At 40.7% G+C, this 21825-nt stretch overlaps 3 protein-coding genes across 4 annotated transcripts; 1 reads left to right on the top strand and 2 right to left on the bottom strand.

Annotated features, from left to right (window-relative positions):
* The first annotated feature begins 1371 nt into the window (after positions 1–1371).
* Positions 1372–3499, top strand: LOC146630516 (extracellular superoxide dismutase [Cu-Zn]-like). Its single transcript, XM_085355906.1, has 2 exons — positions 1372–1489; positions 2033–3499. Exons 1-2 carry the CDS (start codon positions 1476–1478, stop codon positions 2664–2666), a joined length of 648 nt encoding a protein of 215 aa, XP_085212032.1. The 5' UTR covers positions 1372–1475; the 3' UTR covers positions 2667–3499.
* A 1488-nt stretch (positions 3500–4987) lies between these two features.
* Positions 4988–12352, bottom strand: LOC146630517 (coiled-coil domain-containing protein 149-like). 2 transcript variants are annotated; one of them, XM_085355907.1, is made up of 13 exons: positions 12204–12352; positions 10867–11028; positions 10714–10752; positions 9482–9589; positions 9149–9265; positions 7855–8027; positions 7185–7257; positions 6966–7050; positions 6672–6819; positions 6134–6210; positions 5977–6012; positions 5737–5811; positions 4988–5641 (listed from the first exon to the last, which is right to left on the bottom strand). In XM_085355907.1, the coding sequence occupies exons 1-13, from the start codon at positions 12252–12254 to the stop codon at positions 5103–5105; spliced, it is 1683 nt and encodes a 560-aa protein (XP_085212033.1). In that variant the 5' UTR covers positions 12255–12352; the 3' UTR covers positions 4988–5102. The 2 variants fall into 2 exon arrangements, with proteins under 2 accessions (XP_085212033.1, XP_085212034.1); XM_085355908.1 differs by lacking the exon at positions 5977–6012.
* Positions 12353–17393: 5041 nt separating this feature from the next.
* On the bottom strand, positions 17394–21386 carry LOC146630518 (leucine-rich repeat LGI family member 2-like). The gene is made up of 8 exons (XM_085355909.1): positions 21214–21386; positions 20973–21044; positions 20696–20767; positions 20416–20487; positions 20206–20277; positions 19751–19920; positions 19073–19237; positions 17394–18229 (listed from the first exon to the last, which is right to left on the bottom strand). The coding sequence occupies exons 1-8, from the start codon at positions 21384–21386 to the stop codon at positions 17394–17396; spliced, it is 1632 nt and encodes a 543-aa protein (XP_085212035.1).
* Positions 21387–21825: the final 439 nt, after the last annotated feature.

Raw genomic sequence — 21825 nt, forward strand, 5'->3', positions numbered from 1 at the left:
CACCTGTTGTATGCTCACCTTATTACTAAATTAGGCAGAGCACTCTGAATTGAATCAGGACATAAAGCACGGTCTTTACGTTGCTTTATTGAACACTGTCCATCTTACAACTAGCCACTTAACGGGGCTTCCCTCGGACAACAACATCCGGTTCAAAGGTCATCACCTTAAGACATAGCCATATCAGTACATGACACACCGGCCATTGCAACACTACAATTCTTTACTTTGTCAGACATTCTGCTGTAGATTTGCAGGTCTCCTTGGATTCATTGTCCTGTTGCATGATCAGTTTTTTGGCTAAGATGGGCTCACATTTGACTACTGAATACTTTGGTATACAGAGGACTTTATGGTCAACTGACTGCAAGGTGCCCAGGCCCTGTGGCTGCAAACTACTGCAAATCATCACCCCTCATCACCCCTGAAGTGTTTGTGCTGATATGCTATGTTTGGTTTTCACCAAATGTGGCACTTTGCATTATTGCCTAACATCTCCACTCTGCTCCAATCTGTCCAAAGGACATTGTTCTACAGGAGTTGTGATTTGTTCAGCTTTGTAAACCTAAGTTGTGCTGTCATGGTTTTCCTGGAAAGAAGACACTTTGTCCTTGACACCCTTCCAAACAAGCCATACTTGTTCAGGCTTTTTCTATTTGTATTGCCATGAATGTAAACATTTAACATGCTAACTGCTCTTGTTTTATTTAGCTATTTATTCTTAATACATTTATGAACTTATGTATACATTTGCTGGGATATCCACTCCTGGGAAGACTGCGGCACCTGAATGCGCCAGACCAACAAACTGGCTTTTATGGAGGTGCTCACACTTTCTGACGATTGACTATCAAGTGTATTTGATTAGGAACATCTGGCTGCTCTTAATTCCTGTGGGAGCAGTAATAGATGTACTTAGTTTTTCATAGGACTCTGTGCTGCCCTTTCATTTTAAATAATAATAATAATAATAATAATAATAATAATAATAATAATAATAATGGGCACAAGTGCGACACAAGCAACATCAGGCTGACCCTGTCAGTTTGCGCCCTCTCCCAAATCACGGACAAACGTGGTTGGAGAACGTGGTACATTGAGCGTTAAGGTTTCTATGAATCGAGTTTACACAGACGTGATTATGCTCTTATCAGGCAAAACGTCCTGGGTTTGTTAAAATGACTCCGTGTGATACCACGTGAGAACAATAAAATATTTCATTTTCTGTTGTTACCCACAAACTGAACGGTAATGTAACGGGGTCGAATATTTCGAGATTTACTCATCAAATCATCAAATGACTTGTCAAGTCCCTTGCTCCACCCTCGCCAAACAGCAACGCCCATTTGTTCACAAGAGTTTATACAACATTGTTTGAAAACGCTTTGCATCCTCACCCTGCAGACTGCAGCGCTCGGCTTGTGAAAACCATTACGTTTAATTTACAGCCTTTTCTGCGCCTTTTACAGGTGACCATGCATCGATACGCGTAAGTGGACTTTGTTTGGCACTGTGTACTTAACTTTATTTGCATTCCTGCGACATTTAGTCTGTAGTTAACCACTTGTACTTTTGGGCGATGTTGTGTGCGCCTAAAAACATCGTCAGAAAAACATTAACTGAGAAGCTTTTGAGTGCCACTTTGTCCTCAGACTTAGAAACACTGAAGTTTTACATTAATGTAAATTAAAGTACACCTTATACCTAGATGCAGATGGAGATTGTAAATAAAAATTATGTAAAATTGTTCTATGATATAAGAGAGGCTCGTTTAAACCCTGTGTAGAGTTGAGTTTTAGCAGTTACATAACATGTTAGCGATAATAATTACATAATTATAGCTTCCCCAGTGTGGATTCTTAACAATAACAATATTTCTGAATGTACTGCTGTATTGTGAAATGCAATAGCAGGACGTTTTTTTTTTTTACCAAGGTGAACAATCTAGATATTGCCTTAATTGGTCTATAGTCACTAATTGTCCTTCATGCCAGAGGGGTCTTGTCCTAATTTTTTTTTTAATATCTTACAGGTCAGTGGGTATACTGGAAGCTGCTTTGTTGGTTTTGCTGGCAGGCTGTCAACAATGTGTCTTAGCATCCAGCGACACATTGGCTCCAGAGGTCTTGCAGAACAACGGCACCCTGTATGCAGTCTGCAAGGTGAGACCCAGCACCTCTCTCCCGGAGGACCTGCCCAAAGTGTACGGCCATGTGTTGTTCAAGCAGGATCATCCTCAGGAGAAAGTCAAGGTCCTTCTCCGGTTTAGTGGCTTCCCCAGAGACGGCAGTCCGGAGCCCAGAGCGGTGCACATCCATCAGTATGGAGACCTGAGCCGGGGATGTGACTCCACCGGTGGCCACTACAATCCATATGGTGTAAATCACCCTAACCACCCTGGAGACTTTGGAAACTTTGAGCCCCAGCAAGGGAAGATTAATACAATGCTAGAATCTGATGCAACACTGTTTGGAAGCCTGTCTGTGTTTGGGAGAGCAGTGGTGATTCATGAAAAGATAGACGACTTAGGGCGTGGTGGAGACGCTGGGAGCCTGCTGCATGGAAACGCAGGCCGAAGGCTCGCATGCTGTATTATTGGGGTTTCGTCCCCCAATCTCTGGAATATGAACTTTAAGCAGTACTCCAGGCGGCTGAGGAGGAATTAACCTACAGTAGTGTGCTATACTCTACTTCCAGTTTGATACCAAGAAAAAAAATAACGAGGTGGTTAAACCCACATCCTGCCAAAATGCATAGTAGCTTCTTAGAAGTATTAGAAACATGCTTTAATAATTGTTCAAGAGTTTTCTTACTACAAATTAGCATAATTATGGTGTTCAATATTAGTAATGGTACAGTTGGTTGGTTGGAGTATCAACAAACCAAATATATGATTGGACTGCTTTTCCTTTGGCTCCATCATCAGATTCACCTCTCAGCTTATCCTGGTCCTTAAGTTGTGACCAAAATTATTGAAATAAATTTCAGTACCATCAGCCTCAGCTGTGCTGTCTTTGTAGCTCGAAGTTAGTTAGTCGTAGCTGTGGTCTTGTGTAAAAATAAATAAATACAGAATACATAAAAATGCATACAAATACAATGGTTTTTAAAGTCAAAAACAAAAGGTAATTTGTACAAATTTTCTAATAAAAAAAAAAATAAGATCAAGATGTCAGTGTGTTATATTTCAGGAGGAGCTTCGAGAAATGACTCTTGTAATTATCAAATGTCTGTCAATAAATTAGGTCAGATAAAAGAAACAACCGAGACTGTCTTAATTTACACAGTAGCATGCTGTCGTATAGCATTTAACACATGGTGTGTTGATATCTGTGCATTCCTGTATTATCCTTTTGTGTTACACATTTCAATGTTTTTTTTCCTCGCTACCTAGCCTGACCCGTCTCCCCAATGTGATGTTTGTGTATTGTATGTACGGTCGGCAAGGTCTGTCATCTCGGTTGTGGGCAAAAGACCTGCAACTGACAAATAAAGGCTATCTCATCATCTCTCTCATCTCATATTTGAATGAATAAAAGGAATGAAATCTTTATTTCCAACATATAAGTAACAAATGTTAATAAATATTAAAAAATGGGTATGAAATAAAGAAGCCATTATATTAAATAAACTCCACAGACTGATCCCCCATAAAATACTGACCATTTCCTGTTCGAAAAGGAGTAGAAGGAAGCAAATGCTTTCCAATTCCTACTTCCTGTTTAAATCATATGTCTGTTTTTGGTTAGAGAGCATAATATATACCTGTATCTATAAATAAATGTACCTATACAACAATCTAAAAATATTTTTATATCTTTATGCACAGTATAACCATCATATCACCTCACAGTGTTCAACCCAAATATCCATGCAGAGTTTAATATTTAATACTCTGCTTCCATATACTGATTTATAAGTGTTTTTTTTTTCCATGTATAATTTCTTAAGACTGATTTATATTTGTGCACATTTTCAAAACCCTTCTCCATATTATTCCACAAATTCACTGCACAGGTTAATTTGAACCAGCTCTTCTTTGTTGTTCACCCTATTTTTTTCTTTTTTAGCTCTCCTCTCAGATCATAACCACATTTTTTATTATACTTTCTGATAACATATTGCTTGTTCTGTACATTATCTGACCGTTTCGTAATATTTGATGTGATGAGCACTACTAGAACATGTAGTCTCTGAATGTTAACCATTTGTTAGCTTTTACACATTGTTGACATATCACATCATCATACGGTCTCATGAACTCATAGCGTTGTCATATGCGGCTTTGCTGATTATACGCTGCGAATGTTAAGTAAAGCAGAAGGTCTGTTTGTGCTTGGTTCACGTTGGGCACATCGTATTTAGAACAAGCACACAGTGCTTCCTGTCATCTTTGTCAAATTGCTTTTATCCTCGTGGTGACTGAATTAAATCATGCCAGGGCTGAATTCTTGACAGTAAGGAGCCGGTTCATGACCTAACAAAGGTCATTTAAAAGATCATCATTAACTCCTTTTTATTATGTGATTTAATAAGGAAAAGAATTCATATGCCTAAAGCAGACAACTCTGTAAATGTTACCTTCAAAAAGCAGAAAGAAACCTTTAAGTATAACACATACAGCACTGATGCATGCATCTTTTCTGGTGTTAATAAAGAGAAATCACTGTTTTGCCACATTAGATATGCAGACTACATGAAACGTGCGAGTGAATGAATGAACGTTTTAAAACTCTCAGAGAAACTCTCACAGGAGCGAATATTGTTACTCCTGCGAGTATGGTTTGGGGATGACGAATCACTGGTGTCCAGTTACTTTAGGTCACATTGACATCAGTTCAAAAGGTGGTGCAGAACTCAGACAATGCACCGAGTGAAAGCAGAGATACAATAGAGCATCTGAAGAGTATCGTTAATACTCTTCAGTTTGGTAGGAGTCACTGTTGATTCATTCACACTCATCTGAAATCTAATATGCTGTTTTCCAAAGATTCGTTTATCAGTTTTTTTGATTTTTGAATTATTTAAAAAATAATTAAAGAGCTTTATGGATTTTGTAAATACTTTAATTAGTTTTGGTTTTTTCCTAATGCTGTGCGACATCACAACTCCTCCTGACTACTGCAAACATCCGCGGTAGTCAGGACGTCCTCCTGCTGCTCTTCGGAGGCTGCAGTAGACACAGTAGTAGATGATGTAACGTGACTATTTCTCTCTATTACATTACACTCTGTTTCAACACTTTCCCCCCCTACAGTGCATTCATCTGACTCCTCCTCTCCTCCAGCTGTTGGGACTGAGTTCTCTGAGAGTTGCTGTGAGTGGCCGGGGTCTGAGGGATCAGGTCTGTTCAAGTATTTCACATCAGCACTGGAGTCACTCAGACCCTCTTCTGTTGCAAACCTGGTAAAAACTGCAGTGCTTTGTGATTGGCCACTTTCCTGGCACTCCTCACTAGCTGGCATTTCTGTTTGAGGCCTTGAGGACTCTTGCTCGTCCAACTGTGGTGAGCAGTTTTGGTTCGAGGCCTCGACACACGATGATGGTGTTGGTGCGTCATCTTGAAAATCTGACGCAGCTGGTGTTACACTGTCTTCTGGAGAGCTCTCGTGCTCAGCTGGTTTGTTTGACCTTTTGTCACCTTTAAGAACAAATCAGAAAAATAACATTCAAGAAATGCAGCTCCTATTTTAACTGCTGTTGACCAAGAGAGGAATAACTCCACTGAATAATCACCGTTCTGTCCCGGAGAATCAGATGGATCGGTCGAATCCACTAGCTGCGTGTTCAGGATGATGGCGTCTCTTCCCCCTGTTATCACAAAACAGTCAAAGTAAGCTTTCAGAAAAGTGGTTCACATAAACAGCTACTTAAAAAAGGTTGGATTAGATAGCGATAAGAAGTGTTGGTGGATATGAGAAGAAGATTAAGTTGAGCGTTTATGACGTAGATGACATCGTTTTTGGAGAAACATACTTCCGCATATTCCCAGAGACACATTATAAGTCAGGCCTCCAGGTTGCAAGAAGCAAAAGGGCAGAAAAAGGAAGAGGAATTATTGTAAAAACAGTATTCTTAGCACAGGTTAGAGTGATATGCACATGTCTCAGTATATTGAGACAATTATAATAACCTGGAAGGCTCCATAATCCGGACATCTCCAGTGTTTTTAGTTTCTTCTCCAGCTCGGCTACTCGATTTCCAAGAATCCTAATGGGGGAAAAAAAAAAGGATATTGCAGTTGACCCATCATTACATCAAGAAGTGAAGTGGCTAAAAATCTACAGCTGGGGTGTCAAATAAAAGGCCTAGGGGGCAGAATCAGCCTGGCAGTCTTGGAAAATGTGAAGGAGGGCATACATTATGAACTATTAACTTCATTTTCATAAATTTTGCAGGCTTTATTAATAGCAAAGACTCCAAGGCCATTTATACTAAGAACAAAAAGTTTTCTGTGACTTAACAAAAATGTTCTGCAGAACAGTCTGGGCAACGGCACACCAGAGCTTTTTCTGTAATTTTACACATTTATTTCTTACAATTTAAGTCCACCAACTCATGCTAACAGATTTCTTTCATTTACTACAGGAGCATTTATTTATAATGCAGTTTGACACCCGTGATCTATGGAGCACATAATAAGAGTGCGAGTGAAGTCTGAATTTTAGTACTTGTTGATTTGGCGCTGGTGCTGAATCACCATGTTTTTCTCGTGGATGGTTTCCAGCAGGGCTGTGGCGAGAGATTTGAGGTCTGAGATGGACTGAGGAGTCACCGGCAAACTGCAGCCGTTTTCTTCAGACAGCAGCAGTTCCTTCACTGCAAGCACGTCACGAGCCACGGTTAAAAGAAACAGCAGTCATCATTTCCCACGAGACACTGAATAAAACTGAACTCACACATTTAAAGGGTAATATGTGCATAATAGAAAGTGTAGATGTTTGAACTAGCATGATTCCTCTGACCTTGTTTAGCAGAAAGCACCCCAGTCAGAGCACTGCTGTTGGGCTTTCCACTGATTTTAGAGGTCTTCCTACACTCCAGGGCACTCTGACATCAGCAGGAAACAGTTTGGAGAAAAGAGTTTAAAAAAAAAAAAAAAAGAAAAAAGAAAAAAAAAAAAAAAAAAAAGGATAACATACAATAAATATATATGAAATTACAGAAAAAAAAACTACAACTACCTTGTACTTCAGCAGATTTGTCTTGAGCAAGTTGACCTCTTCTTGAAGTTGATTAAGTCGCTCATGCAAATACCTGAAATGTCAGAAACCACAAATGCTGTTCAGTTTAACCTGTTTCAACAGTAGAGAAGAATTTCTCAGTAAATCTTTATCTAAATTCTGTATCTATAGATCAAGCACAGCATTATGACCCCATTTGTCCCTAGACTCATTATTTGTCCAGCACAACCCACAGATGCTTGATTGGATTGAGATCTGGGGGAATATGGAGACCAAGTCAACACTTTAAACTTGTTGTTGTGATCCTCAAACCATTCCTGAACTATTTTTGCTTTTGTGTCAGGGTGCATCATCCTGGTGAAAGAGGCCAGAGCCTGAACTATCCTTATGCTTGCGTATTTTTCCTACTTCCAACACATCAACTCTGTGGACAAAATGTTCACTTGCTTTCTAATACGTCCCACTCACTAACAGGTACCACGATGAAGAGATAATTAGTCTTGTTCAGTTGATCTGTCAGTGGTCATAATGTTATGTCTGATCAGTGTATGTAACTATATATTGCAAGACAGCACGTGTACATGAATAGACTTTTGAAAATCACTGCTTCAACATGCCAGCCAATCACAGAGGTACTACTTAAAATGATCTTTTTAAAAGAGCAACAAACCTGTTCTCCATGCAGAGCGCGTCGATGTCTAAGATGCGGACATCATCATTTCCTACAATGTGGTTCATCTCCACATTGAGACGATGAGCCTTCTGTTGAAACACGTCCCGCTCTGCTCGAACATCCTGCAGCTCATCCGTGAGCGACTTCACGCTGTTCTCCAGCACCTCGTTCTGCACCCAAACAAGATTCAAGATGTAGGACAATTTTATCTAGCAATACAAGTCTCTTCTTGTCAAATATATATCATCTTCTCATTAAAAGTGGAACTAACTAATGCGAGGACCTCCTTGAAACTCCAAATTTTATTACCGGTATTATTTCCTGAAATTAATCCATTGTTGAGGGATTTGACGTACTCAAAAAACAAATTAAACTTTGAACAACCAGCAGAATTGCTTAAAGTTGATGACACTTGTGGCTATGCATAAAAGCTTTACTAGCACCCCGTTCCTGCATTTTTGTGTTCTCTTTTCCCCCCCCATTTACAGTTGTACACTAAATAATGCCGATCCTTCAGAATCAAACTGGCTTTTTATTTGGTCAGTTTAATCAAAATGCTAAATAATGTGAATTTTGATATTTTGTCAGCCATTTCATCTATAACTCAGATGAACATCATCGGATCTCCCCCAAGCTTTACGTTATTGCTAAGAGAAGAGGTCTGCAAGCAAATATTCGGTTATAATCCTAGCGCCACCTTCCACCTTCTGGCAACAGGAAATCTGACCTAAGGGACAGATTCAATCCAATTTGGATGAAATGTACATGTTGTGCTTGACATATATTTACATCTATCTAAAGTATAATTACTGGTTGACAGAAAGGGATATGCAACCTCGCTGCACAGCATCTAATAAGTGTCACAGCTTAAAGAAATCTAATTGCCACCAGTGTTAGCAGCTTTAATATTCACCTACATTTAAAGAAAACTGCTAATCGCTTCCATTTTTTTCCTGCACAACACTTTTATTTCTCATGTGATATTTTAAACTATCATACTTTTTAAATCATATTCATCTGATACTGATATGGTGACCTTGTGACAGCTAAGGGTGAAAACACTGGGTTTGCTGAAATGGAAATAGGGTTCATGTGGTTGCTTTTAAAATAAATTAAAAAAAATACTTACAAATAAAATATAAATAAATATAAACTTTCTTTTTCTAATGCAAGAACCAATTAGAACTATTAAATGGCAGTATATAATGTATATAATAAATGTAAATCATAAAAAAGTGAACCATTATGTGAATATCAGCTGAATAGTCAAAATCAAGCAGGGGGCTCTCACCTGCTCTCTCGCCCTTTCTAACTGTTTGACCAGATCTTCTCGCTCATGCGCGGGAAAGTGTCGGGCGCCGACCTCTTCGTCTCCCAGCCTCTGTTTGGTGATGGTCATCCGTAGAAGCTGTGATAGCACAAAGTAAGAAAAGTCTCAACTAAGCTACAATTATACACCTTTGGTGTGTTTGTACAGTACAATTTGAAACCTGTCCTTAAAATAAACAAGGCTCATCCACTTGATCGTTACTTAGACTGACAAATAAGTGTACAAAGGTATGTTGGAAATGTATTTATGAATAATGAGAGGCAAAGATTCAGCAAATATACATTAGAAACATACCTTGTTATCACCCTGAGCTTCCAGTAGTCGCTGTTTCAGCTCCTTCACCTCCTCGGACAGATGAGAGTTTCGCTCTCTGGAGTCTGTCAGTAGCTGGGCTAAATTCACCTGATCATGAAGTAAATACAGAGACATGTTAGCCCCATTTGTCAAGTTGGTTTGTGAATATATATATATAGAAGTCTTCCAGGTACAGCGCCCGACAGATAATGTACTTGAAAAAAATGAGCTTCTATCATTCCAATTTGAAACATTAGGTTCAAACAAGCAAACGTAAAATTCTTTAAAAAAAGAAAAGAAAAGAAAGAAATTGTGGTTAAATATGTTTCCCAAATCTTTTTCTTCTTCTGTGTGATCTTTGAGAGAAAACAGGTTAAATTCTTTTAAGGTTTTATTTTCTTGTTCTTCTTGTTTTTTCAGTTTTTGTTGATCTTAAGCACACTGAGTTTGAATGTAAACAAATGCATCATAAAAATAAAATCGTCATTACATTTTTTTTTTTTAAATCTGTGATTCATTCAGTGGTGACTTTGTTACTGTGTCATTAACCAACAGTTTTATATCAGAGAGCAACTTGTGAGAACATTGTGTGTGTCATGCTATGACACATTATGATAAGTAGTACACACCCATGCTACAGCACTGTTTGGGCCGTTCATGCTGTTGACTGTGAAATGAAAATGATACCATCCCATTAGAAGGTGCTGTACTGTAGGCGCATAAACACTAAAACTGGGTGATTTGAGCTTGTTGCTAAGTGGTTTCTAGGTAACGCGATAAATATATAATACAAAACTCAACTTTTGTTGATATAAATCAGACGTTACCATCGTAAAAATAAAACGATACAATGACTTTATAAAGTTTTAGAGGAACATAGATAAAAGTGGATCATTTTAGGATGTTGGCACTTCATGCTAAGAAGCATGATGAGATCTTAACATCAGATACGGATAAGAAGTTTGTGGACAAATAGACAGGCAAAGATCTGATGTATTATTCTAAGATAAAGTTGCTGTAATTGTCAAACAAAGAGCGCCGTAGAGATGTTAATAGTTAGGAGTAAATATTAGTAGTAAAGTGTTAAGCATCCCATCCAAAGAGATCTCCAACTTGTGACCACATTACTGACTTTGCTGAAAGTCTCCAGCATCACTGTGGAGACTTTCAGTGTATCAAAGTACAGTTAAGACAGTTCTGCGTGCAGTGATTAGCATTTTTAAATCTCTTACTTGATTCCTTTTCTCTGGAGGCAGAGAAGGATCTCCATCCTGTCAGTGACACAAAGACAAAGGAAGTTGTCATTAGATGCCACAAAGTTTAATAGCAGTAGTTTTTATCCTCTGCTCTGATGCAGCTTTTAAAACGGAGTCAGATCAGCTTACAATGAGCTCTCTGTACTTCTTCTTGAGTCCCTGGTGTCGCTCACGGAGCTGGTTGGCCATCAGTTCGTACTGATCCCTCTCCTGCTGACAGGTGTCCAGCTCTTTAGACAGAATCAGAAGAGCTTCTTTCTTACTCTCCAACTTCCGCTTACAAACCAGGAACTGCAGAGAAAGCAAGGTTTTGAGGAAAAACAAAAGCTTCTGGCATGTAGTCAATATAACGTTATTTGATTATTTGAGGGCTAAAGAGTTCTCTGGTCATCATTAAAGACCAAATGCACTGTGAAACATGTAAAAGAAAAACAAACAAACAAAACAACCCACATATATACACTACTATAGTGGCACAAAAACGTTTTCTGATGGTAAAAAAATACCAACGGTTTGCGTTGCAGCTCCTTGTTATTTTAACTGCTTGTCCATCTGATGTATTGGTTAAACATTTTCAAAAGCAGAAGAGCATCTCTGAATGCACAATACATGAGATCTTGAAGCAGATGGGCTACAGCCACAGAAGACCACACAGGGTGCTACTCCTGTCAACTATGAACAGGAAACCGAGGCTACAATGCCCTCTGACCCTTTGTGAAAACTAGTTTCTTGAGCAGGGGCCTCCACATTCACCGGATTTAAGTCAAATAGAGAGAGATGGTGGGACAGGAGCTTTACATCATGGATGTGTGATGCTAGCATGTAAATATGGACCAAAATGTTTCCAGTACTCTGTCGAATTAATGTCATGAAGAATTAAGGCACTTCTGAAAGGAAAGGGGTTCAACCCAGTGCAGGGTGTATCTAATAAAGTGGCTAATGAGTGTATGTCTGCAAAGTATTGCACAACCAAAGCTGTGGACAAAAATAGTAGCATGAAGCATAGACTAGGATAAAACTACTCCAGTAGCTTAAATGCAAAGCAGTTCAACACTGACTGCACTCAAGTGAAATACTCGAGCAAACGCGTTGATATGCAGCCATCTGAACGTGTTTCTTCATTAAAGCTGCAACTCGCAGTGTGGTGCAAGTCAGTAACTTTTCAAGGCAACGGGCTCAGCAGGCACAAGGAAACTCAAATCTTCTTCCTCATACATGTGCAGTCCTTGCAGGTAAGAGAAACCACAGCAGCTGAGATTTAATCCCGTGAGCTCGGATTAATTTGGACACAAGTGTTTCAGTGGATCCGAACAAGCGACAGCAGACAGAACTAAAACAGTGAAACGATCATGTACGCCACAGTATTTTAGCCGGTCAGGACACCTGTCCCACAATTATTGTGCGTCAGTGAAGGTTTTTTACTCTCTTTCCTCATTCTCGTCCTTTCTGCGTCTTCGCAGTCTCACCTCACTGACCAGCCCCTGCCAGTCACTTTCGCTCCTCCTGGACGGATCCATCGCGTCCTGCGGCGGAACAAAGGTTACCCAAGCACAGTGAGTTTCACAGAAGCATCACCCCTCTGCATCTGCAGAAATCAGAGTCAAAACCGATTAAAGCGATCGAGAAACGCGATTTGCATCACTTCCGTCCGTCTCGACGTCAGAAAAGCGTCACGTCGCATTTACAGAACCTCGTAAAACAGAAAGAGACTAAAACAAAATAACCAAAACGGAACGAGATGCCTAACAGCTGAGCTGTTGTGTGTGTTTATTATAGTAATCACCCCTAAACAAGTAAGAGAGCGTGACAAATGATGTATTAGGCCAGGGGTGGGCAATTCCAGGCCCCGAGGGCCGGTGTCCCTGCAGGTTTTAGATGTGTCCTCGAACCAACACAGCTGATTTAAATGGCTAAATTAGCTCCTCAACATGTCCTGAAGTTCTCCAGAGGCCTGGAAACGAACTAATCATGTGATTCAGGTGAGTTGACCCAAGGTGAGATCTGAAACCTGCAGGACACCGGCCCTCGGGACCTGGAATTGCCCACCCCTGTATTAGGCAATAAATGTCCCTCTATTTGTAAAATAGTCAATAAGAATTGGGGTAAAAATACTTGTTTCTCTGTTTTGTTTGTTTGTTTTTTATTGCTTAACTAGTGCCAAATCATGAAAATAAGATGGTTTAACTTTATTAAAACGAAGGCAGGCATTAACGCTGTCAGCATACAGCTGATCTCTATATTTTATTTCAAAATATGACATTTTATCAGATGTCGTCAAGATTAAAGTATTATTGTTGTTGTTGTTGATGATAATGATTATGATGATGGTGATGCTGTAAGACTAAAACTAACTGCACTGTTGAACTGAATAAATATGCAATAGCCATTTGAGCTTCCTGTGTCCCAAAATTCTACCATACAGGTCAAATAAACAGTATTTTTGAGCCTGATGTGATTTACCGTGGAAAACCTTTAAATTACTTTTTCTTTTTCTTTGTCAAATGTGACTAAACCTTAAACCTTTTTATACTAGTGCTGTTGTTGTTATATGGTTGTTTGGTGTGAGTTTTCCCCTTTTTTTTTGGCTTGAAGTTGTATTTATGACGCTCTTGTGTAAAGCACAAACCCCTAAGATTGGTCAGTGAATAATCATTTATACAGTTGATGGCATGCTGTAGACAAGTGGCGAGCAATTTAAGTCAGGGTTATAAAAGGAACCATAATCACTACTACTAGGGAAAACTGTCCCACACTATCACAATACTTTATCCATCTTCTTGTTTCCTAAAATCAACAAAACATGAGATTCTGTCTTTGTCCTTATGCTAATCAAAAAACACGGACAGTACATTCAGTTTAAGACATGCTGTCTGCAACACTTTATCTTTACTTTAATGGTTTCATGTTTACATCAGCAAAACATGATGGAAAAACAATTTAATACAACACGTGTGGTTAAATGTTCTTTAATCCATTTCCACAAACTGTTCTTACATGGGATTCAAGATCTGAAAAACATGATTATTTTTCAGCCTTACTTTTTAATGACGTGGGAAAAAATATGTATACATCACTGTTGGTAGTGCATTAGGAATAATTAAAGGAGAAACTTGTTATCAAAGCTATCAAAACACATTGATTATACTAGTTGGCATTTTGTCATTTTTATCTAACTGTCAATTTTCAAAAATCAGGCTCCAATATTGTTTAATGTGTGAAAAAAAATCTTTACAATATATGACAAATATCAAACGTTCTGTAAAGAAAAGGGAACGCTTGTTTTTTGACTGAATGAAAAGGCCTCCTACAAAGGCTTTAAAGGTACATAGTAGCACACAATAGACATTATGGTTATTATTCCATATTAACACTTAGTATCATACATTTTGCATAGGAATCAAAACTAAATAATGTATGTTATGTTGCTATTAAATAGGCACTCAGTAGCATGGCCATAAAGTAGTTTGATATAAATCTAGTGGAGTTAGGTTAAAGCTAGTAATATTCTGTTTTCAAGCCGAGGGTAGATTAGATCTAATCTCCCCTCAACATACCCCAACGTACCGGCAGCAAGCCGACAGCATTCCGAGGGAGACTGGGGACATTGTTCAGCATCTCCATTGCCGAAGATGCTGCATTGAGCTGTGGCAGCAAGGTGGTTGGTCCCTGTCGTGGTGGTAATCCCCAAACCAAATGGTGGACACCAGAGGTGAAGGGAGCCACCAGGCTGAAGGAGGAGTCCTATCAGGCTTGGTTAGCCTGTGGGACTTCAGAGGCAGCTGACAGGTACCGACAGGCCAAGCGGAATGCGGCTCAGGCAGTGGCTGAAGCATAAACTCGGGTGTGGGAGGAGTTCGGAGAAGCCATGGAAAAAGACTTTCGGACTGCCTCAAAGAGATTCTGGCAAACCGTCAGGCGTCTCAGGAGGGGAAAGCGGTGCTCTACCTGCATTGTGTATAGTGCTGGCGGAGCGCTGCTGACTTCGACTGAGAAAATTGTCAGGCGGTGAAAGGAATACTTCGAGGAACTCCTTAATCCCACTAACACGTCTTCCGAGGAGGAAGCAGAGTCTGGGGATGAGGGGGATGACCCGCCAATTTCCGGGGGCGAGCTCACTGAGGCAGTTAAACAACTCCTTGGTGGCAGAGCCCCTGGTGTTGATGAGGTCTGCCCCGAGTTCCTGAAAACTCTGGACGTTGTAGGGCTGTCCTGGTTGACATGCCTCTACAATGTTGCGTGGAGATCAGGGGCAGTACCTGTGGACTGGCAGACCGGGGTGGTGGTCCCCATCTTTAAGAAAGGGGACCGGAGGGTGTGTTCCAACTACAAGGGGATCAAACTCCTCAGCCTCCCTGGGAAAGTCTATGCCAGGGTGCTGGAAAGGAGAGTTCGTCCGCTAGTCGAACCTTGGATACAGGAGGAACAATGCGGTTTTCGTCCTGGTCGCGGAACACTGGACCAGCTCTTTATCCTCTCAAGGATACTTGAGGGTGCATGGGAGTTTGCCCAACCAGTCTACGTGTGTTTTGTGGACTTGGAGAAGGCATTCGACCGTGTCCCTCGGGGTGTCCTGTGGGAGGTGTTGCGGGAGTATGGGGTGTCTGGCCCATTGCTACGGGCCATTCGATCCCTATATAACCGTTGCAAGAGCTTGGTTTGCATTGCCGGCAATAAGTCGGACTCGTTCCCGGTGGGTGATGGGCTCCGCCAGGGCTGCCCTTTGTCTCCGGTTGTGTTCATAATTTTTATGGACAGGATTTCTAGGCGCAGCCAAGTGGCGGAGGGCTTTCACTTTGGTGGCCTCAAAATCTCATCTCTGCTTTTTGCGGATGATGTGGTTCTGTTGGCTTCATCGGGTGAGGGCCTCCAGCTCGCCCTGGAACGGTTCGCAGCCGAGTGTTAAGCAGCGGGAATGAGGATCAGCACCTCCAAATCTGAGGCCATGGTTCTCAGCCGGAAAAGGGTGGAGTGCCCACTCCGGGTCGGGGATGAGTTCCTGCCCCAAGTGGAGGAGTTCAAGTATCTCAGGGTCTTGTTCGCGAGTGATGGGAGAAGGGAGCCGGAGATCGACAGACGGATTGGTGCGGCGGCTGCAGTGATGCGGACGCTGCACCGGTCCGTCGTGGTGAAGAGGGAGCTGAGTGTAAAAGCGAAGCTCTCAATGTACCGGTCGATCTACGTCCCTACCCTCACCTATGGCCACGAGCTGTGGGTAGTGACCGAAAGAACGAGATCGCGGATACAAGCGGCGGAAATGAGCTTCCTCCAAAGGGTGGCTGGCCTCTCCCTTAGAGATAGGGTGAGAAGTTCGGCCATCCGGGAGGGGCTCAGAGTAGAGCCGCTGCTGCTCCACATCGAAAGGAGCCAGCTGAGGTGGTTCGGGCATCTGAAAAGGATGCCTCCTGGGCGCCTCCTGGGGTTGGTGTTCCGTGCATGTCCCACCGGGAGGAGGCCCCGGGGCAAACCCAGGACACGTTGGAGAGATTATATCTCTCGGCTGGCCTGGGAACACCTTGGTGTTCCCCCGGATAAGATGGAGGAGGTGGCTGGGGAGAGGAAGGTCTGGGCTTCTCTGCTTAGGCTGCTGCCCCCGCGACTCGGCCCCGGATAAAGCGGAAGAAGATGGATGGATGGATGGATGGATATTCTGTTTTCAGGTAAGGAAGAAAACTGTGCATCATGCACTTTTATCTTTGCAGTCATAACACTTACTGCAATGAAATGGCTTCAAAATTTTTGATGGCTTCTCAGAGAAAGTGTCCATTTTTTTACTCCCCATGACTTTCTGACTAACATTCAGCATTTTACTTCCAAGCGTAAACCCTCAAAAATGCACACTTTTTTCAAATACCAAAATTTTGAGGGCTACATGTCACAGTTTTTGTAATTTTTTGAAACTACAAAAACCGTGACATCTGTGCAATACCAATGTCGATAACGGTGGTCATTTTTTCCTTCAGACGTGGCAAATTAAACAGAGTATACAACACCATACAACATGATTTGCTTCTGCCAGTGTTCATTTTGACGTGACATACAAAGTTTGTTTTGCTTGCACAGCTACACCATCAGCTGTAGGGTGTAAATGGTCACGCTTCTCACTAACTTCCTGTGTAGGGCAGGAGGGTAATAGTCTGTGATATCTTTGGCTAGTGTGGACAGTGTCTGGCTTGTTGGCTTGACAGAATTATGATAAAAGCCAAGCCTTTTTAAGGATGTATTGGTATTGCCATAACATTTTCTTAATGCAGTTGCATTGTCATATTATATTTCTGTCAGCCTTTAGTTACTTTGGTCTAACATTAACCTAGCCTTCATAATTTTCTGAATCCATATCACATTATTTGCAGAAAACTTGATTAAATTTAGTTTCAAACCAAGAACGATAAATCTAGTTGCATAAGTACAATACACAGCATTTGACACTTCTTTGACAGCATACACTCATTATGAAGCGACTAACCAACATGCAGTACTTAACAAATTTATTTGACCACCACCATGAGGTTCATCCCACAGCTGTCCTAAATTATCAGTACTGGTAATTGCCAAGTCATTTTTAAATGTTTCTGCAAGGTTAATCCGCCAGCATTTACAATGGTCTCATAATTTCTTTTAAGCACTGTATATTTTGATCAGTACTGCTTTTGTAGTTATTATAAGCTTAAATCTACAAATATATGCTCAAAGACCATCGATTTCCCTTTGAAGCTGGAGGAGAAAATAAAACTCCTTCGGTCAGTGGTCACCACAGTAAATGACCGGGGTGACTGCACGTAAATGTCCTTGAACTTGTGAAATGTTTTTGACTCTGCATCCCAGAGGTAGATCTGTGTGAAAGAGTAATCGCTGCCAAGAGCAAGATAGTGCCTGTCTGCGAAGGTGAACGGCTGGAGGATCATCGCCCCTCGAGAGGGAAGAGGCAGCACGTCAATGAACTGCTTGTTGGTCCACTTGAGGACTTTGGAGTCGCCGATGTAGCAAGCCATGGCCAGATACAAGTCACCCTCCACCCGGAAAGCTTTGACAGCCACTACATCATCAACGTTTGTGATTTCACTATGAAGTATAAACTTTAAGGTACTCCTGTTCCACAGGTAGATGATTGGTGACTGAGAGCGACTGGCTAAGATCAGGTAGGACTTACCGTCCACCTCAACATACTCAGCATCTGTATCACGAAACCATTCATGGAGAAACTGGTAGGAGTAGAAACCAGTTTCATTGCGTTCTGGTTGGTCAGTCCACTTGTAGAGAGTAGACATGCCTGCCTTGGAGCTGTCCACAATCACAAAGTACCAGTGACCTTCCATCTGAAAGACTTCAATATCATTTGGCTTCGAGATGTTGAACACCTCAATAGTTTGAAAGTTGATGAATTTGTTTTGTTGACCATCAAACTTGTAAATGTGGGAACCCCCAAAGAGCTGGGTGACTATTATTAGGACATGGTCTTCAATTAGAACCGACTTGCATCCAACAACAGACTTCCCTGTGAAGAAAAGTTGGTCATTAATAATACAACACAGAAAATGAAAGTATTAGTTGAAAATTAACGTACTCTGAAGGATCTGTGAATTCTATCTGTGAATTCTATGACTTCTATGATGACAGTATTAAAATCATTATGGTCAAGCATGAAAAGACCAAAGTTCAGACCAAGACAAGACCAAGGACAAAGTTGGATTTTTGTTTCTTTCAGCTGTTGATGAATGTAATGGACTTTAGGGATTCTGGCCTCACTTTTTTATACAACTAGTGTTTAGTTATCAGCTAACTTTAGCATATAGCAGGCGTCGTTGTCAGGTGAGTTGGAAGATGAACCTAAGCAGTGGCTCCCCTGGTTACCTTCTTTCTTTTTATGCAGGAGGTTGCTGGGAGATGATGTTTGATCAGACATTTCCTGTCTTACTGCAATAAAGTGTTCAGTGAGGATCAGTGGGGTGCACGGTTAAAAGCTTCACACAGAGTTGGTGGAAGAACTGTATCTGATTACCCACATGTAACAGAGACTACAGCTGCTGGGGTTATTACTTTTATATACCAAAAAAGTATTTTGCACAAAAATATTCTTTAAATGTTCTTCTGTAAAGTTGGGTATTTTAAATATATGGCAACTGTCTCAAATTGTCAGATCAAGTCTCAGTTGGCCATTTGATTATCAACTGTTACTTCATTTTTCAGACCTGGAGGATGTCAGTTAGTCAATATCCATGATTCGGATGTGCAGTTAAAATGTATGCAGGACCATTCATTGATCTATTTTGGTCTTTTCATGAAATCTACTGACACTGAAAAAAAAATAACATTACCAGCTTCATGGATGTTATCAAACCTGTTATATTATCAAATTTTCTGAAGTTCAGTTCAATGTGATCCCACTCCATGACTATGCAGCTGTTGGAGTTTGGGGCGGCCATCGCTACAAAGATGTCGTCTTTGAAGGAGAAGATGTCCGCTGATATGGACTGAATGGGGATGGACTGATGACGCACAAAGTCTGTGAGATGCGGACAAAAACAGAAACTGCTGGTTTGCTGATTAAGTGAAAACACCAAAATTTACATACTCACAGCTTCAGTTACATTTCAGTGCTTTGAGAAGCCTCATTCATGTACTCAGGGCTATTAAATTTGGCTTTCAGCTTAGTAATATTTTATTTTTGAGATTGTATGTTTTTTAACAGTCATTTGCAGTGACCATAAGGTTTTGCACAAAATATTTCAGCAACTGCTGCATGGATTGTTGTGAGATTTGGAACAGGCATTTGGCTCTCAGTTTCATTCTTATATCTGCAAATATAAACGTATTGTGATTTTTTTTTGTGTGTGTGTGTTGTTGTTGTTTTTTGCAAAGGTTATGCAGCATGTGTGGATATGTATATGTTTTCAGGAGGAAACATGTTAGCAAACCTTGAATCTGTTTCTTTTTGAGAGCAAATGATTAATTATTCAACATTTTTATTGATTTTAGAATGACAGAAATGCCTTTCATCATGCCCTTGTTATTTCACCTGTGGAAATACATTCGCCCGGTGGAATAGGAAGGTCATTGAGCCGCTTGCTCTTCATGTCACTGGGGCCTGCGCAGAAGACATCTGATGCTGTGGCATTCGTGTTTTTCAGCCATGTCATCAGCCACTTGTTCTCACAGCCACACTGGAAAGAGTTGCCTCGCAGATCTCTGATGCATCACAGAGGGAATGATCAACAACAAAGGATTAAGACAAGAGAGAAGAATGACTGGAAGATAGATAGATAGATAGATAGATAGATAGATAGATAGATAGATAGATAGATAGATAGATAGATAGATAGATGGATAGATATCATACCACTCGGAGGATTTAATGCTGAACACTGCCAAGTGCAGTCTGAGTCAGCTTCAGTTAGAAAAACACACACACACTCTCTCTCTCTCTTAAACACACCCACGTACACACTGCTGACACAACAACTGCTTACTCACATTTCCAGCAAGGAATCCAAGTCAAAAAAGAGATCCCTCGGCAGAAACCTTATCTTGTTATTTGCAAGGGAGCTAAACCAGAAACACAAAGAATGAGAAGGGGGAAAAAAACACAATTCTGTTTTTTTGGGGTTTTTTTTTTCACTTTAACTGCGAAATGTTGCTGTTTCAGCTGTCATGATTAGGAGAGAAGATGACAGCAAAACTTACAGATAAGTCAACCCTCGTAGACCACGAAAGGCATTTTTGGTGATGGTTTCTATCTTGTTCCCTTCAATGAACCTGTTCCATGAATAGTAATAGAACAGATTTATCAATGACGAGAGACAGATAAATATATTTTGTCATGTCTGAAAAGCACATGTGCACTGTTTATTATTTTTGATTTTCTGCTCCACTGGTGTGGGCATTGGGTATTGGGATAAGTTTAAAAGTTGTTGGTGACTGAGATTTTTTTAGATTAAGAAAGAATTTGTTTAATAATACTCACAAATATTCTAGATGAGGCAGACCAGAGAAAGCATCATCTTTGATTGCAGTCAAAGAATTTGCATTAAGAAGCCTGTAAAGGTAAAAAACAACAACAAAAAAAAGCTCTACAGCTTAAAATATTAAAACTTTCCTTTAAAAAACAACTTTTAGTTGTCTGGTTTCCAGTATAAAGCAACCAAAAACAACTTAACCAATAATAAATCCGTGTGCCTTATTTGTTTGGGTGTGACTGCTCTAAGACGTCAATAATCACCAAGTAATCAGTGGGTACTTACAGCAGCTGAAGAGAAGGCATAAGTGAAAACATCCCCTCTGTAATTTCCGCAATTGATCCATTAACCATGCTCCTGTTGAGTGAAACACATTAGGGACATGTTAACAGTCTGTACCAGACACGTCAGGCACGAAATCCCACTACAGGCAGTCAATTATTCTTCTGAATGCGGTATTAATATTATCTCGTGACTCACTGACGGATTTTAATAACCCTCTTCATAGCCAAAGAAATGTACTTACAGGGAGTTGATCTCTTTCGGTATAGTGTGGGGGATCTGTGAAATGCCGACGCAGATGATGGTCTCCTTTGTGCAGGAGCATCCTGAAGGGCATTTGAAATTCTTTTTCGATTCAGCTGCAACATAAATGCACAGGAGCGCGAATCCGGCCAGCCACTGCTTAGCAAGTGTCATGATGCTTCGTAGACATTAAAAACAGCGACTGAACGCGAGGTCTGAGCGTGTCGTTTGTGTATCCGCTGGGCTACATCAGAATGCAGCACTACAGTGGAAAGCCCTGACACAGGCTGATACGGCTGCAGCTGCGTCCTGGAGGGCTGCTGCTTTGGTGTCGGACGTCAGTGATCAGAGGTGATTTGTGTCGAAAGACTTCAAGGCAGCGTTTGTGTATATATGCATTTAATAAGTGCTCGACTTAAAGACGCATTCAAAGTGGGGCAATCAATAGCAAACACAAACAGACCTCGGTTTTTCAGCACCATGGAGAGTATTAATACTGTCATAATAGTTGCCCGCGTCTGTCGTGGATTTCATCACGTGATACATTCTGCATAACTATGCAGAAAGTACCAAATCCAATGAAAATAGCCTAATAAAGTCCCTCCACATACCA

Source organism: Diplotaxodon limnothrissa, linkage group LG6 (assembly GCF_057381915.1).
Source record: "Diplotaxodon limnothrissa isolate DT_005_m linkage group LG6, D_limnothrissa_male_GT1.1, whole genome shotgun sequence".
Taxonomy (NCBI): Eukaryota; Metazoa; Chordata; class Actinopteri; order Cichliformes; family Cichlidae; genus Diplotaxodon; species Diplotaxodon limnothrissa.